At 44.0% G+C, this 14,023-nt stretch overlaps 1 protein-coding gene across 4 annotated transcripts in view; it reads left to right on the top strand.

Annotated features, from left to right (window-relative positions):
- The first annotated feature begins 285 nt into the window (after positions 1 to 285).
- TMCC3 (transmembrane and coiled-coil domain family 3) overlaps positions 286 to 14,023 on the top strand; it is a 304,986-nt gene continuing 291,248 nt past the window's right edge. For 3 of the 4 annotated variants that reach the window (XM_055238347.2, XM_063614277.1, XM_055238348.2), the window contains exon 1: positions 286 to 501. In XM_055238347.2, coding sequence (XP_055094322.1) covers positions 493 to 501 — 9 coding nt within the window. In that variant the 5' untranslated portion in view covers positions 286 to 492. Of the gene's footprint in view, positions 502 to 771; positions 1,278 to 14,023 lie in introns of those variants that run through there. The other variant, XM_063614278.1, reaches the window with a different exon arrangement.

Genomic DNA, 14,023 nt, shown 5'->3' with positions numbered 1-14,023 from the left:
TTTAAGGTGGTACTTTTAAGGCGGGTGAGAATTGCCATCTGCGCTCTCCGCCAATCCCCTGTTGCTCCGCAAACTTGGGGTCCCTGCAGGGTGGGCCCAGCGTTCACCCCTAAGCTTCTCCAGCTCAGTTCTGGGGGCCGCGGGGCAGGCATCGGAGACTCGCTCCGCTCCTGGTGGGGCCGGAACTCGAGGAAGAGGAGAGGGGCGAAGCGGCCCGAGGAGGCGGGGACGCTGCGACGTCGGCAGAAGGGCCCCGGGAGCTCCGCGAGCTCAGCGCGCCCCTGGCCGGCTCCGCGCCGCCGCCGCAGCCCGGGAGAGCCCGGGGGACCCCGCGGCCAGCGCTCCCCCGCCCTGCCCCCGCAGGCTCGGCGGCCGCGGCGCAGGCGTGTGCAGGAGGGGGCAGCGCGGAGCTCCCGGCCGGCCGAGCGTCGCCGCCCGCCCAGCCCTTCTCGCGCCCAAGTCGCCGGGCGCCGCTCGGACGGCCCAGACACCATGCGGAGGGTGAGTGCGCCGTCGCCCCGGGGTGCGGGGCGTGCGCCGGGGCCCTCCCAGCGGGAATGGTGAGGGTGCGGCGGGGACGGACGTCGGCGGGGAGCGGGGGCGCCCCCGGGGGACTGAGGAGGGGAAGGGGCGCCGCGGGGACCCCGGGCCCGCACTCTTCGGGGCTGCGCCGGCACGTCGGAGCCCTGGGCCCGCGCTTGCGAGGTGGGCTGCGCCCGGCGCTCCGCCCCACGCCTGCTGGCGAGCCCCTTCTCCGGCGCCCCTCACGCCTGCCCGGCTGCCAGAATTCTGCTCAGCGCCCCGGTCCTTCCTTGGGACCCCGGGCAGCTCTGCTGGGCGTCGGTGGGGCTCCCTTGGCGCACACCCCAGAGAAGGAACCAGCCCCAGGTCCGGGCCAGGTGGGCGACGGGTCGAGGCCGGGGCTGGGGTTGGGGAGAGGAAGGATGCCTGCACTCCGGCATTTGGAAGGCGCGAGTCTCCCCCAGGCACGGCCCGCCGACGGCGCGCAGCTCCTGGCCTGGGGCGCCCTCGGTGGCTGCGGCTGCTGCTTTACCGGCAGGTGCCGGGGGGCCCGCGCTCACCCCCACCCTCCAGCCAAGGCTGCCTGTGGAAAAACGAAAAATAAACAGGCTCAACTGCAGGGGTTCTTCTACCTCCAGGGACAGCTTGGGGGACTGGTGCTGCTTGCTGTTAGCCCTGGAGAGAGCGCAGGCCCTAGTGCAGCTCGTTCTTACTTGTCTGGGGAAGTTAATTGACACGAAGATGCTGGCGACTTTGTAAGTTACCAGACCCGGTGTGCCGTTTGTATTTTAACTTTGGAGATGGAAGGTGCTTTAATCAAATACAGGATCTCGGCATTCATATGTGTGGAAAAGCAGTAGAGGAAACTTCAGGAAATCCTATTAGGTACCCTCCACATTGTCCCAGAACTCCTAAGGCCACCCTGAGGACAGTTTATGCGCCAAGGAAGGGGTGGGTGGAGGGGTATTTTCTGAAGAGGCAAGGCTGAGAAGAAATGGAAGAAAACCAAACCAAAACAAACAAACAAACAAACAAACAAACAAAAAACAAGAAAACAAAAACGGAATAAGACTCTCCCACCAGAGTCCATGCATTTCTCTAGGTTGGAACTTGAGGTTGGCTTGTTGGAAGGTACGTAGGCGCCTATTGCTTTGGTCATCTGAGTGGTCCTTTCAAAGAGATTTCTGCCTCTCAGCGGCTGGGCTGCTTCCAAGGGAACTCGGGCCTCTTTTTGCTGGTGGTACCAGAATTAAGTGTTCTGTGTGTGTGTGTTGAGGGGGGTGTCTTTGGAGAGAGTATAGAGCAAGTGTGAATTGGCCCCAGCTGCCTCTGGAAAGTCTCCCAACGAGCTGACACGGAAATTTACCTGGCTTATACTTTTGGAGCTAGTCCAGACCTGCTCAGGTGTTTCTGGGGAGAACAGGATTCCAGCCAGGCTGGCCAGCTAGTTTGGCATGCAGCAGAAATGGAAACTGGCCGTGGTGAGGTTACTTGTTTGAACTCCAAATTCAGGGGTCAGCAACCTCCTTTTACCCTCAGTGCCTCAGGGTAATTAAAGAGCCTGGATGGATCCGTAGAAATGCGTGTTAGAGGGAGAATCACAATTTGGAGATGGAGGGCATTGACCAGAGTATCTTAACATGTGATCTGCCTACTACCTGCCTTAGGATGAAAAAGATGGATGCTTGCTGCAAATGCAGATTCCTAGGCTCTGTTTAAACCTAATGAGTCAGAATCTCTGAAACTGGAGCTTGGCAATCTGCATTTTAAATCCCCAGCCCCCACCTCCATAAGATGTGTATTAAGCACCTACTATGTGCAGGCGCTGTTCTGAGCTCTAGGAATACTGTGAGGAACATGATATACAAAAGCCTTGTTCTCCTGGAGGCCGCATTCAAACGAGAAATCAGATAATAAAGTAGTAAACAAATGTACAAATAATGTAGTTTCAGATAGTGATGAGTGCTATGAAGAAAACAGAGCAGGATTTGTGCCCAGGTTTGCTGGACTCCAAAGCCCTGGCTCTTGACATTACACTCTGTTGCCTACAAACTTTTTGTTTCTGCCCCAGACCCTGTCTGGGTCTGGAGAAGCATATAATTTGGCAGTTTGGCAGATGCATGTGGCAGCCCTTCAACTGTGGCACATCAGTAACTGCAGAGAGAGAGTGTGCAGACACACTATTAAAATCAAAAGTAATTACTTTCATTTGGTGTCCTTGAATGAAAGAGAAAGTGTGTAGGGAATGTACAGAGTAGGAGCACAGAAGATGCCCAGTGTTTGGGTTGCTCTGAAGAGAGAAGCTGTGGTCTGAATGTTTGTGGTCCCCGCAGTTCATGTGTTGAAATCCTAACCCTCAAGGTGATGGTATTAAGAGGTGGGTCTTTGGAAGCTGATCAGGTTACAAGGGCAGAACCTTATAAAGGAGGCCTCAGAGAGCTTCCTTGTCCCTTCCATGATGTGAGAAGACACCATCTCTGAACCAGAACTTGGGCCCTCACCAGACACTGAATCTGCTGGGGCCGTGGTCTTGGACTTTCCAGCCTCCTGAACTGTGAGAAATGCATTTTTGTTGTTTATAAGTCACCCAGTCTATGGGATTTGATTGTAGCAGCCCAGATGGACCTGACAAAAGGCTGATGTTGTGCATACCGTGCTGCCCAGGGCTTTGAACACCAGAGAACCCCATGGATGGGTCTTTTTTCACCTCTTCACATAGCTCCTTCATATTTCCTTCTTATTTTTGAATCCAAAATGAGCTCTTTCCATGCAAGCCAGGAGTTACAGAGGATTGGTTGCTTTAAAAAATTATTTGTGTTAGAAAAAGTTAGAAAGCAGTTGTGGGAGAATAATTATAATGGTAGCTACTTTTTTTTTTTTTTTTTTTTGAGGCAGGGTTTCACTCTGTCACCCGGGTGGCAGTACGGTGGCACCATCACGGCTCACTGCAGCCTCTACTTCCTGGGCTCAAGCGATCCTCCTGCCTCATTTTTAAATTTTCTGTAGAGACGAGATCTCACTATGTTGTCCAGGCTGGTAGCTACTATTTATTATTTTCTTTGTGCCAGGCATCTACTGGCTTCCTTCATTTTCATAACAACCTTTTAAGTTAAAAATTAATAGGTGATACATTTACATAGTATAAAATTTAAAAGCTATCAAAAGCTTACAATGAAAATAAGCCTTCCTATTCTGTTGCCCAGACAGCTAGTTCCCTTTCCTAGAAGCAATTGCTGTTAATTCATCTCTTCTGTACCTCTAGAAATAATCTATGTATATAAACAGTTATATATTCATGCTTTTCGTTTTTAAAAGCACAAATGGTAGCATATAAGTATACTCTTCTTCACCACGCTTTTTTCTCTCATACAAGATTGGTATTTATAGATTTATGAAGTTCTCTTTATATATATATATATATATATATATTTTTTTTTTTTTTTTTTTGAGACAGAGTCTTGCTCTGTTTCCCAGGCTGAAGTGCAGTGGCGCAATCCTACCTCACTGCAGCCCCAACCTTCTGTGCTCAAGTGATCCTCCCACCTCTGCCTGTGGAGTAGCTGGTACTACAGGCACGTGCCATCACACCCGGCTAATTTTTTTTATTTGTAGAGATAGAAGTCTCACTCTGTTGCCCAGATTGGTCTTGAACTCTCCTTAGCTCAAGGAATCCTCCCATATCGGCCTCTCCAAGTGCTAGGATTACAGGTGTGGTGCCACTGCGCCCAGCCCCAAGTTCTCTTTATAGCTGTAAATGTGAATATACAGGCATAACTCGAAGATGTTGCAGGTTTGATTCCAGACCATCCCAATAAAGTGAATGTCTAAATAAAGTGAATCAAACAATTTTTTAGTTTCATAGTGCATATAAAAGTTATGTTCACACTGCACTGTAGTCTATTAAGTGTGCAATTGCATTGTTTAAAAAAGCACACTGTATATATTTTATTTTATTTTATTTTGAGATGGATTTTTGCTCTTATTGCCCAGGCTGGAGTGCAATGGCGTGATCTCGGCTCACTGCAATCTCTGCCTCCTGGGTTCAAGCAATTCTCCTGCCTCAGCCTCCTGAGTAGCTAGGATTACAGGCATGCACCACCACACCTGGCTAATTTTGTATTTTTAGTAGAGATGGGATTTCTCCACGTTGGTCAGGCTGGTCTTGAACTCCTAATCTCAGGTGATCCCCCTACCTCGGCCTCCCAAAGTTCTGGGATTACAGGTGTGAGCCACCGTGCCCTGTGGCACACTGTATGTATTTTAAATAAAAATACTTTATTGCTAAAAAATGCCAACAATTGTCTGAGCTTTCAGTGAGTCATAATATTTTTGCTGCTGGAGGGTCTTGTCTCAGCGTTGAAGGCTACTGACTGACTAGCGCGGGGTGGTTGCTGAAGGTTGGGGTGGCTGTGGCAATTTTCTTAAAACAACAATGAAGTTTGCTGCATTGATTGACTCTTCCTTTCATGAAGGATTTCTCTGTAGCATGTGATGTTGTTTGATAGCATTTGCCCTATAGTAGAACTTCTTTCAAAATTGGAGTCAATCCTCTCAAATCCTGCCTGTGTTATCAACTAAAGTTATGTAAAATTCTAATTCTTTGTTGTTATTTCAACAACGTCACAGCATCTTCACCAGGAGTAGTTTCATCTCAAGAAACCACTTCTTTGCTCATTCATAAGAAGCCTCATCCATTCAAATTTTATGAGATTGCAGCAATTCAGTCGCACCTTCAGGCTCCACTTCTAATTCTGGTTCTCTTGCTGTTTCCAGTGCAGTTCCTTCCTCCACTGAAGTCTTGAACCTCTCAAAGTCATTCATAAGAGTTGGACTCATCTTCCAGACTCCTGTTAATGTTGATATTGTAAATGTTCATATTAAGAATGTTGTTAATGGCATGTAAAAATGGTGAATCCATTCCAGAAAGTTTTCAATTTATTTTGCCATCAGGGGGCTCACTATGGCAGCTATAACATTACAAAATGTATTCTTAAGTAATAAGACTTGAAAGTTGAAATTGCTTCTTGACCTGTGGCCTGAAGAATGGATGTTGTATTAGCAGGCACAAAAACAACATCAATGTCCTTGGATATTGCAGTCAGAGATATTGGGTGACTAAGTGCATTGTCAATGTGCATTAATATTTTGAAAGGAATCTTTTTATTTTTTTTCTGAGCAGTAGATCTCAACGTGGGCTTAAAATATTCAGTAAGCCATGATGTAAACAGACGTGCTATCATCCAGGCTTTGTGGCTCCGTTTATAGAACACAGGCAAAGTCAATTCGGCATAATTTTTAAGAGCCCAAGGATTTTCAGAATGGTAAATGAGCAATGGCTTCAACTTAATGTCACCAGCTACATTAGTCCCTAACAGGAGAGTCAGCCTGTCTTTTGATGCCAGGAAGCCAGGCACTGACTTCTCATCTCTAGCTCTGTAAGTCCTGGTTGACATCTTCTTCCAATATAAGGCTGTTTGGTCTGCACTGAAAATCTGTTATTCAGTGTAGTCACCTTCATGATTGATCTTAGCTACATCTTCTGGATAACTTGCTACAGCTTCTCTATCAGCACTTGTTGCTTCACCCTGCACTTCTATATTACAGAGATGGCTTCGTTCCTTCAATCTCATGAACCAGCCTATGCCAGCTTCAAACTTTTCTTCTGCAGCTTCCTCTCTTCTTTCAGCCTTCATAGAATTAAAGAGAGTTAGCACCTTGCCCTGGATTAGGTTTTGGCTTAAGGGAATTATGGCTGGTTTGCTCTTGTATCTAGACTGCTAAAACTTTCTCCCCTTCAGCAATAAGGCTGTTTTGCTTTCTTGTTATTCATGTGTTCACTGGAGTAGCACTTTTAATTTCCTTCAACAACTTTTCCTTTGCGTTTACTACTTGGCTGACCATTCACTGCAACAGCCCTGGCTTTTGGCCTATCTCAGCTTTCAATATGCCTTCCTCACTAAGTTTAATCATTGCTAGCTTTTGATTTAAAGTGAGAGGTGGACAACTCTTCCATTTACTTTCATACTTAGAGGCCATCGTAAGGTTATTAACTGGCCTAATTTCAATATTGTTGTGTCTCAGAATAGAGAGGCCCAAGGAAAGAGAGAGAGAAGAAGAGTTGGTGGGTAGAGCTGTCAGGATATGCACAACATTTATATAGTAAGTTTACCATTTCATGTGAGTATGGTTCATGGTGCCCCAAAACAATTACAATAGTATCATTAAAAACCAGTGGTCACAAATCACCATAACAGATATAGTAATAATAAAAAAGTTTGAAATATTGGGAGAATTACCAAAATTGTCCCAAAGACATGAAATGAGCGTATACTGTTGGAAAATGGTGCAGATAGACTTGCTGGGCACAGGGTTGCCACAAGCCTTCAATTAGTAAAAGAGACAATATCTGTGAAGTTCAATAAAGGGAAGTACACTAAAACGAGGTATGCCTGCACTAGAATTTTTTTTCTGGTATTTTGCTATTATCAACAATGATGCAGTGAATAATATTACATATTCATGATTTTGCATGTGTGCAAGCATATTTGTCTGATAAATAGCAGTGGAATTTCTGGGTCAAGTGATATGAATACTTGTATTTTTCGTAGGTAAAGCAACATGGTGTAGGAGTTAGGAGCACAGACCTGTAGACACATTGCTTGGAGTTGAGTCTTGGCTCTTCCATTTACATGTCGTGAAAGTCACTTAATCCCTCTTTGCCTCAGTTGCTTTATTTGCAAAATAGGGATAATAATGGTAGCTACCTAATAGGATTGTTATGAGGATTCTATCAGTTTATGTTGTACAACAAATCACCCCAAATCATCATGGCTTAAAAAAATAATCATTTTACTTGGCTCACAAATCTGTGGGTTGGTTGAGTGGCTCTTCTGGTTCTGCTTCTGTGGTCAGCTTGTGGGTCCGCTGGAGGCTGGACAGTCTAGGATGGCCTCACTCGCATGTCTGGTGCTTGACAGATGTGTTGGTCATCAGGGACTCATTTGGGACAGCATGCAATCTCTCATGTTCCAGTAGCCTAGCTACTTCACATGGTAGTCTCAGGGTTCCATAGAGTAGCCCAGGAGGGCAGAGCTCAAGCACTTTTCAAGTCTCTGCTTGTGTCACATTTGCTGCTGTTCCGTTGACCAAAGCAAGAGTCAAACTCAGAATCTGTGTGGGAGGGGACTCTCCAAGGTCAGGGATGCAGGGATACAGTGAAGGGAATCATTGCCACCATTTTTACAATGTGCCTCAAGAATCAAATACTATTTGTAAAGTGCCTGGCACATTTTAACTGCTATATTAAGTTTGTTAAGTTTGAAAAAAGAGCAGTATTACCAGACTGCATCCATAGAGACTGAACCAGTTTACACGTCTACCAGTGTGAGTGCCTGTCTCCCAGTTTCTTCTTGGAAACTGTATCAAAGTGGTTTATCCGTGGAGAGGCAGATGTTCTTATCCCCACTTTACAGATGAAAAAAATGATCCTTGGGGAGGTTAAGTCATTTTTCTGGTAGTACAGAGCCAAACTAGGTTTTGAATCCTTTGTCTTTCTGACTCTAGAGCACCTCTGTTAGTCTTGCCACTCTAGACATAGGTAAGATTCCGGTGTCCCTAATGACCCCATCCACTGTTCTCCTGCCTACCCTTTGAACTTCATGTCCATCATTTTTATTTCACATTTGGATCTTGCTGGGTTGAAAAGGATCTGTCAGTCTTTTGAATTCTTTAACAGTGATTTTGATTTCAACTTGGCCTACTGAAATCAAAGCCAAGTGTCTGCAGAGACAGCAGGCTCTTTTATGACTGTGAAGGGATGATAAAGGGAAACCTGTCATTTTACCTCTTATAAATGGAAAAAGCAGATGAGTCCGGCCTTCTCTTGTTTATCCATTCTTTCTTTTCATTCCTCATATCCTTTTGCTTCACTTCGCAACCCAGGAATTCCTTTCCCTAAAGGGGAAAGTGTGATGATCGGAGACAGTGTTTCTTGGTGGTTCAGGATGGGATCTCTGGAGACAAACTGTTTGGGTTCAAGTCCAGCACAGCTATTTATGCCTATGTGGCTTGGACGGGTTAACCTGCACTGAAAGGTTTTCCTGAGGTCTGTGATAATCTGTGAAAAGTGCTCCATTCTCATCATTACACAGCAGATTACTTTTGCTGTCTTCTCTGTTCTGTTTCACATCCCTTCTCTTCTACATGTATTCCTATGCCCCTAGCTATGTTTAATAATAAGGATAGCTAATATTTACTCAGCCCTTACTCTAAGCGCCTTTCATGTAATTAACTCATCTAATCCTCACAACAAGCCTATGAAATAGGTGCTGTTTTATTCCCATTTTCAAGTGAGGAAGCCAGATGCTGAATGCTAAGTAATTTTCCCAACATATCATGGCCAATAAATGACGTAGCCGGGATTTTAAATGAGGCATTCTGGCGCCAGAGTCTGTGCTCTTATATTTATGCAAAAAAAAAAAAAAAAAAAAAAAGATGGGGTGGAAGGTTGGGAGTTAAAAATTGAGAGCTTCTGCTCTAGATAAACCACTGGTAAACTCACACACAGCCTCTATCCCTGGCAGTGGCTGAGTACACCCAGCTGTGATTTCGGCTGAAAATCCCAGCATACACACAAAATAGGAACTTTGAATTATTTTGCCAAAAGCCTTTCTACTTTAATAATTTTAATTCTGACAAGATTTCGGGCATCATGCCTCCCTTATAACTGAGGTGAGACACTGTGGAAAAATACATGGGGCTTAAAAAAAAAGATTCGAAAATCAAGCTGGTTAGTTTCGAGTCTTGCCACCTCTTGCTTCTTTTGATCAACTGCTCTGGTGGTAGAGACAGCATTCACCAAAGCATCAGGAGAATAAAATATGAATACTGCAGATAATATGTAATTTTCTGAGTTTAGAATTGGGCATATCTTCAAGCTGAAGGAAAGAACTGAAGCTGTTTCATAGATGTTGGCATGTAGACTAAATGTAATGTGGTAACACTCATCAAACACATATTTTAACATTGACTTCCTCCTATGTGCTAGGAATCCGCTGTGGGTAAGCAAGCTCTGCATGGCTCTGATCTTGCAGACTTTGCAGGCTCTGAGAAGACAGTTAAGCAGTACCATGAATTGTGGCATATACGGTTGCAAAGGAAGGATCAATTACTGGGGGACTGAGTGGGTGTTCCTAACCTAGTCTGAGGGATTCATAAAAGCCTTCATAAAAGCCTTCCAGTATGATTGTAGCTGAGGGCTTGTCATCTATGGCTTTTATTATATTGAAGGTATGTGCCTTCTGTGCCTAATTTGTTGAGAGTTTTTGTCATAAAGAGAGGTTGAATTTTATGAAATGCTTTTTCTGTATCTGTTGAGATAATCGTGTTTTTGTCCTTTATTCTATTGATGTATTTATTGATTTGTGTGTGTTGAACCATCCTTGCATCCCTGAGATAAATCCCTTTGACGTGTTGTTGGATTTGGCTTGCTAGTATTTTATTGAGAAATTTTTGTATTTATATTCATCAGAGATACTGGCCTGTAGTTTGTTTTTATTTATTTATTTATTTTTTGAGACAGAGTTTCTCTCTTGTTGCCCAGGCTGGAACGCAATGGCGCAATCTCTGCCCACTCCAACCTCTGCCTCCCGGGTTCAAGCAATTCTCCTGCCCCAGCCTCCTGAGTAGCTAGGATTACAGGCACCCGCCACCACGCCTGGCTAATTTTTTGTATTTTTAGTGGAGATGGGGTTTTATCATGTTGGCCAGGCTGGTCTCGAACTCCTGACATCAGGTGATCCACCTGTCTTGGCCTCCCAAAGTGCTGGGATTACAGGCATGAGCCACCACGTCTGACCTGTAGTTCTATTTTTTTTTTTGCTGGGTCCTTGTCTGGTTGTGGTATCAGGATAATGCTGGTCTCATAGAATGAATTAGGAAGAATTTTCTCCTCTTTAATTTTTTGGAATACTTTTAGAAGAATTCGTGTTGTTCTTCTTTATAAGTCTTGTAGAATTCCACAAGACAGTCATCTGGTCCTGGGTTTCTCTTTTTTTGGCAGATTTTTTATTACTGATTCAGTTTCATTAATCATTATTGGTCTGTTCAGGTTTTCTATTTCTTTTTGGTTCAGTCTTGGTAGGTTGTATGTTCAGGAATTTATCCATTTCCTCTGTTATTCAGACCAAAATCTTGAAGAACGAATCCTCAGAAAGCCCATCAACTGCTACTCAAATGGCAACAAGCCTGCAAGCACAGGTTTAGTGAGAGTAGAATTGCTGCTAACAGTGAATGTGGAGGATTCTGATCTCAAATTGTAGATGGTTCTGTGAGGCTTTTTGAAGTCTGGCCCATATCTAGGCCTTTAAACCTTAGTAATAGGGCAGGGGATCATCTAAATTTAGGTCTACTTATTTTCCATGCGTTCGAACATTTTGTTGTTGTTGTTAGACTAGACTTGCTTCAAAATTGGCTTGAACTGTAGTGCAGTTCTTGGCACGTTTTATTAGTAATAATAAAAAAATCACTTAATGATTGCTACGTGCAAGGCATTGTGCTAATACATACACACGTTTTGCATATACATGTGTATATTTCACTGACTCTTCAAAACCATCTTTTTCCTTTTTGCAGTAAGCAACATTTATTCGTTCATTTATCTAACATTCTTGGGCTGAGTTACGGACTAGGGCTGCCAAAATACATGGCCCCTGAGCCCTAAGAACTTAGTTTACCAAGGATCAGACTTTTAAACAAATAGTTACCATGCGGTGTGATGACTGCATTAGCAAAAGCATATCTAAAATACAGCCTAGAAAAAAAGGTAATTAATTTTTCCAGACGGGAGAGAGGTGTTGTGGTGTCCGGGGAATTTAATTTTAAATAGGACATGGCATCTGAACACATCCCCCTTTGAAGTCCCATCTTTTTTCCTCAAGCATGATCTCGCTACACTGACCTTCTCCTGATCTCTTCTGCTCAAACAGCACGTTTTCCTTTATCTTATAATTGCACTCTTTATTCCGCAGACAGTCCTGTCTTGCTTTATTCACCGATAGTTTATTGTTCATGGCTGCCTCTCTTTATTTTTACTTTTAATCACATTATTAATTTTTATTTTTTGTAGAGTTGGGGTTCTTCTTTTGTTGCCCAGGCTGGTCTGGAACTCCTGGCCTCTAGTGATCTTCCTGCCCCGGCTTCTTAAGGGGCTGAGATTACAGGTGTGAGCCACCACACCCGGCCTTCTTTTAAGTACAATTAAAAAGATGTTTTTCTTTAGAGATGGGGTCTTGCTATGTTACTCAGGCTGGTCTCAAGCAGTTTTTCAAATTAAAATTTTAATAACTTTCTTGAGGAATGATTTATATATTGTAAAACTGACCTGTTTTAAATGTATAATTCATTGGTTTTTAGAGTGAATTTACTGAGTCAAAAACCACCACTTGAAGTAGTGGCATTAATCCCATTTTCTCAGGTGGAGACTGGGGCTCAGGGAAATGAGGTTTTGGATCCACACACATCCAGCTAGTCCCTCGCAGAGCTGGAATTCAAATGAGTGTAATGGCTCATTAAAGCATATTTAAGTTTGCAAGAGGGAAATAAGCCCATGAAGTTTTTGAGTAGAAGGGCGCCTTTATTACCTTGATATCTAAGGACTTGTTATATCATGAAACTAGAAAGTGTCATTCACAGAGGGTTTAGGTGAAAACACTGGCAAAGAGGACTGAATTATGTGTGGTTTGAAAGATGAGTAAAATACTGTAACAGTTGACTCAACAATCAATGTGTGTAGTAAAGCCACAAATTAAGATAGTTACTCGCAATGTTAATAATGAACCACTTTTGTTACTTTGATTCTAAACCATGATGCTTATTATTTAGCTTTCCAGGGTACTTACAAGTGTTAATTTCCTGATAGAGAATATTTTCTTATTCTCACCCCCAAGCAAGCTGTGACATGGAATAGTCCAACAGGCAATTCCTAAGAGCAAGGCTCCCCCTCTCTTTCCCATCCAAATTACGGGGTTTGAAATGTTCTGACAATTGAATTAGCTGACTGGTACAACAGTAGCAAATGCTTTATAATTTGTGTTGCCTTCAGAGATGGCAAAAATTAGGCTGCTGCTAATAGACCAAAACTGTCTGGACTCTGATAGGCTTCCCTCCTGCCTTCAGCGGAAGGGAGGACAGTGGCTCCTGCTATTCAACTCTGAATTATGCTTTACATGCCACAGTTCTGATTTTTTTTTTTTTTTTTTTTTGAGACAGAGTCTCGCTTTGTCACCCAGGCTGGAGTGCAGTGGCATGATCTCGGCTCACTGCCATCTCTGTCTCCCAGGTTCAAGTGATTCTCCTGCCTCAGCCTCCTGAGTAGCTGGGATTATAGGTGCGCACCACCAAGCCTAGCTAATTTTTATATTTTTAGCAGAGACGGGGTTTTACCATGTTGGTCAGGCTGGTCTTGAACTCCTGACCTCGTGATCCACCTGCCTCAGCCTCCCAAAGTGCTGGGATTACAGGTGTGAGCCACCGCGCCCGGCCCGCAGTTCTGATTTTTGAATATGGATACTGGGAAAATAGCAACAGTGCTCAAGATAGTTGCTGACAGGGTAAAGCTACCTATTCCCTTTGCTAAAAGAAAGGCTCAAATGCAGCCTGTGCAGAGGGCTTTGCTGGGTTAGAATGCTGGGCTCCTCTCTTTATGCATTCATCATTCCAATAACGGAGTTGAATGTGCAGAAGGCCTTCCCCGCCCCTGTTTTTGGGCTAAGAAGCCACAGGAATAGTCTCAATTCGATATTGGGACACTCAGGCAGGGATAACTAGATTGTGATATACTTTACAGGTCAATATGAAAGGAAATGTATTTCAGATAATTCTAAGTTCAGTATTTTATTTCATATTCAGCAAACTAAGGCTAGGTCAGAGTCAGTTTTCAGGAAGCAACCTAACACCCCTCCTTTGCCCTAAAATGGGAGTTCACAAACTTTTTCTGTGAAGAGGCAGATAGGAAATATCATAGGTTTTGTGGGCCATAGGGTCTCTTATTGCAATGACTTAACTCTGCCTTAAAATGTGAAAGCAACCATAGACAACACATGGAATGAATGAATGTGATTGTGTTCCAATAAAACTTTACTTATAGACGCTGAAATCTGGATTTCATATCATTTTCACATGTCATAAAATACTGTTATTCTGATTTTTTTCCAATCATTTAAACATGTAAAAACCATCCTTAGCTTGTGGATGATACGAAAACAGGTCATGGGCTGGATTTGGCCAGTGGATTGTAATTTGCCACCCTCTGCCCTAAAGCATTAGAGATTCCTCTAATGTATTCCAGGTATGCCTGCAATTGTTTTCCAGTATGTGAGCCATCCTTTTCTGCCAAAGCCCATCTACATCTTCAGGAGGTAATGCAGAGTGACATGGATAGAAAACCAGAAACCCAACTGAAACCAGGACATTTCAGTCTTCCGCCTTCATCACTTGCTGCCTC

Source organism: Symphalangus syndactylus, chromosome 13, assembly GCF_028878055.3.
Source record: "Symphalangus syndactylus isolate Jambi chromosome 13, NHGRI_mSymSyn1-v2.1_pri, whole genome shotgun sequence".
Classification (NCBI taxonomy): domain Eukaryota; kingdom Metazoa; phylum Chordata; class Mammalia; order Primates; family Hylobatidae; genus Symphalangus; species Symphalangus syndactylus.
Note: the sequence above shows the minus strand (reverse complement) of the source record. Positions and strands in the feature narration are given on the sequence as shown.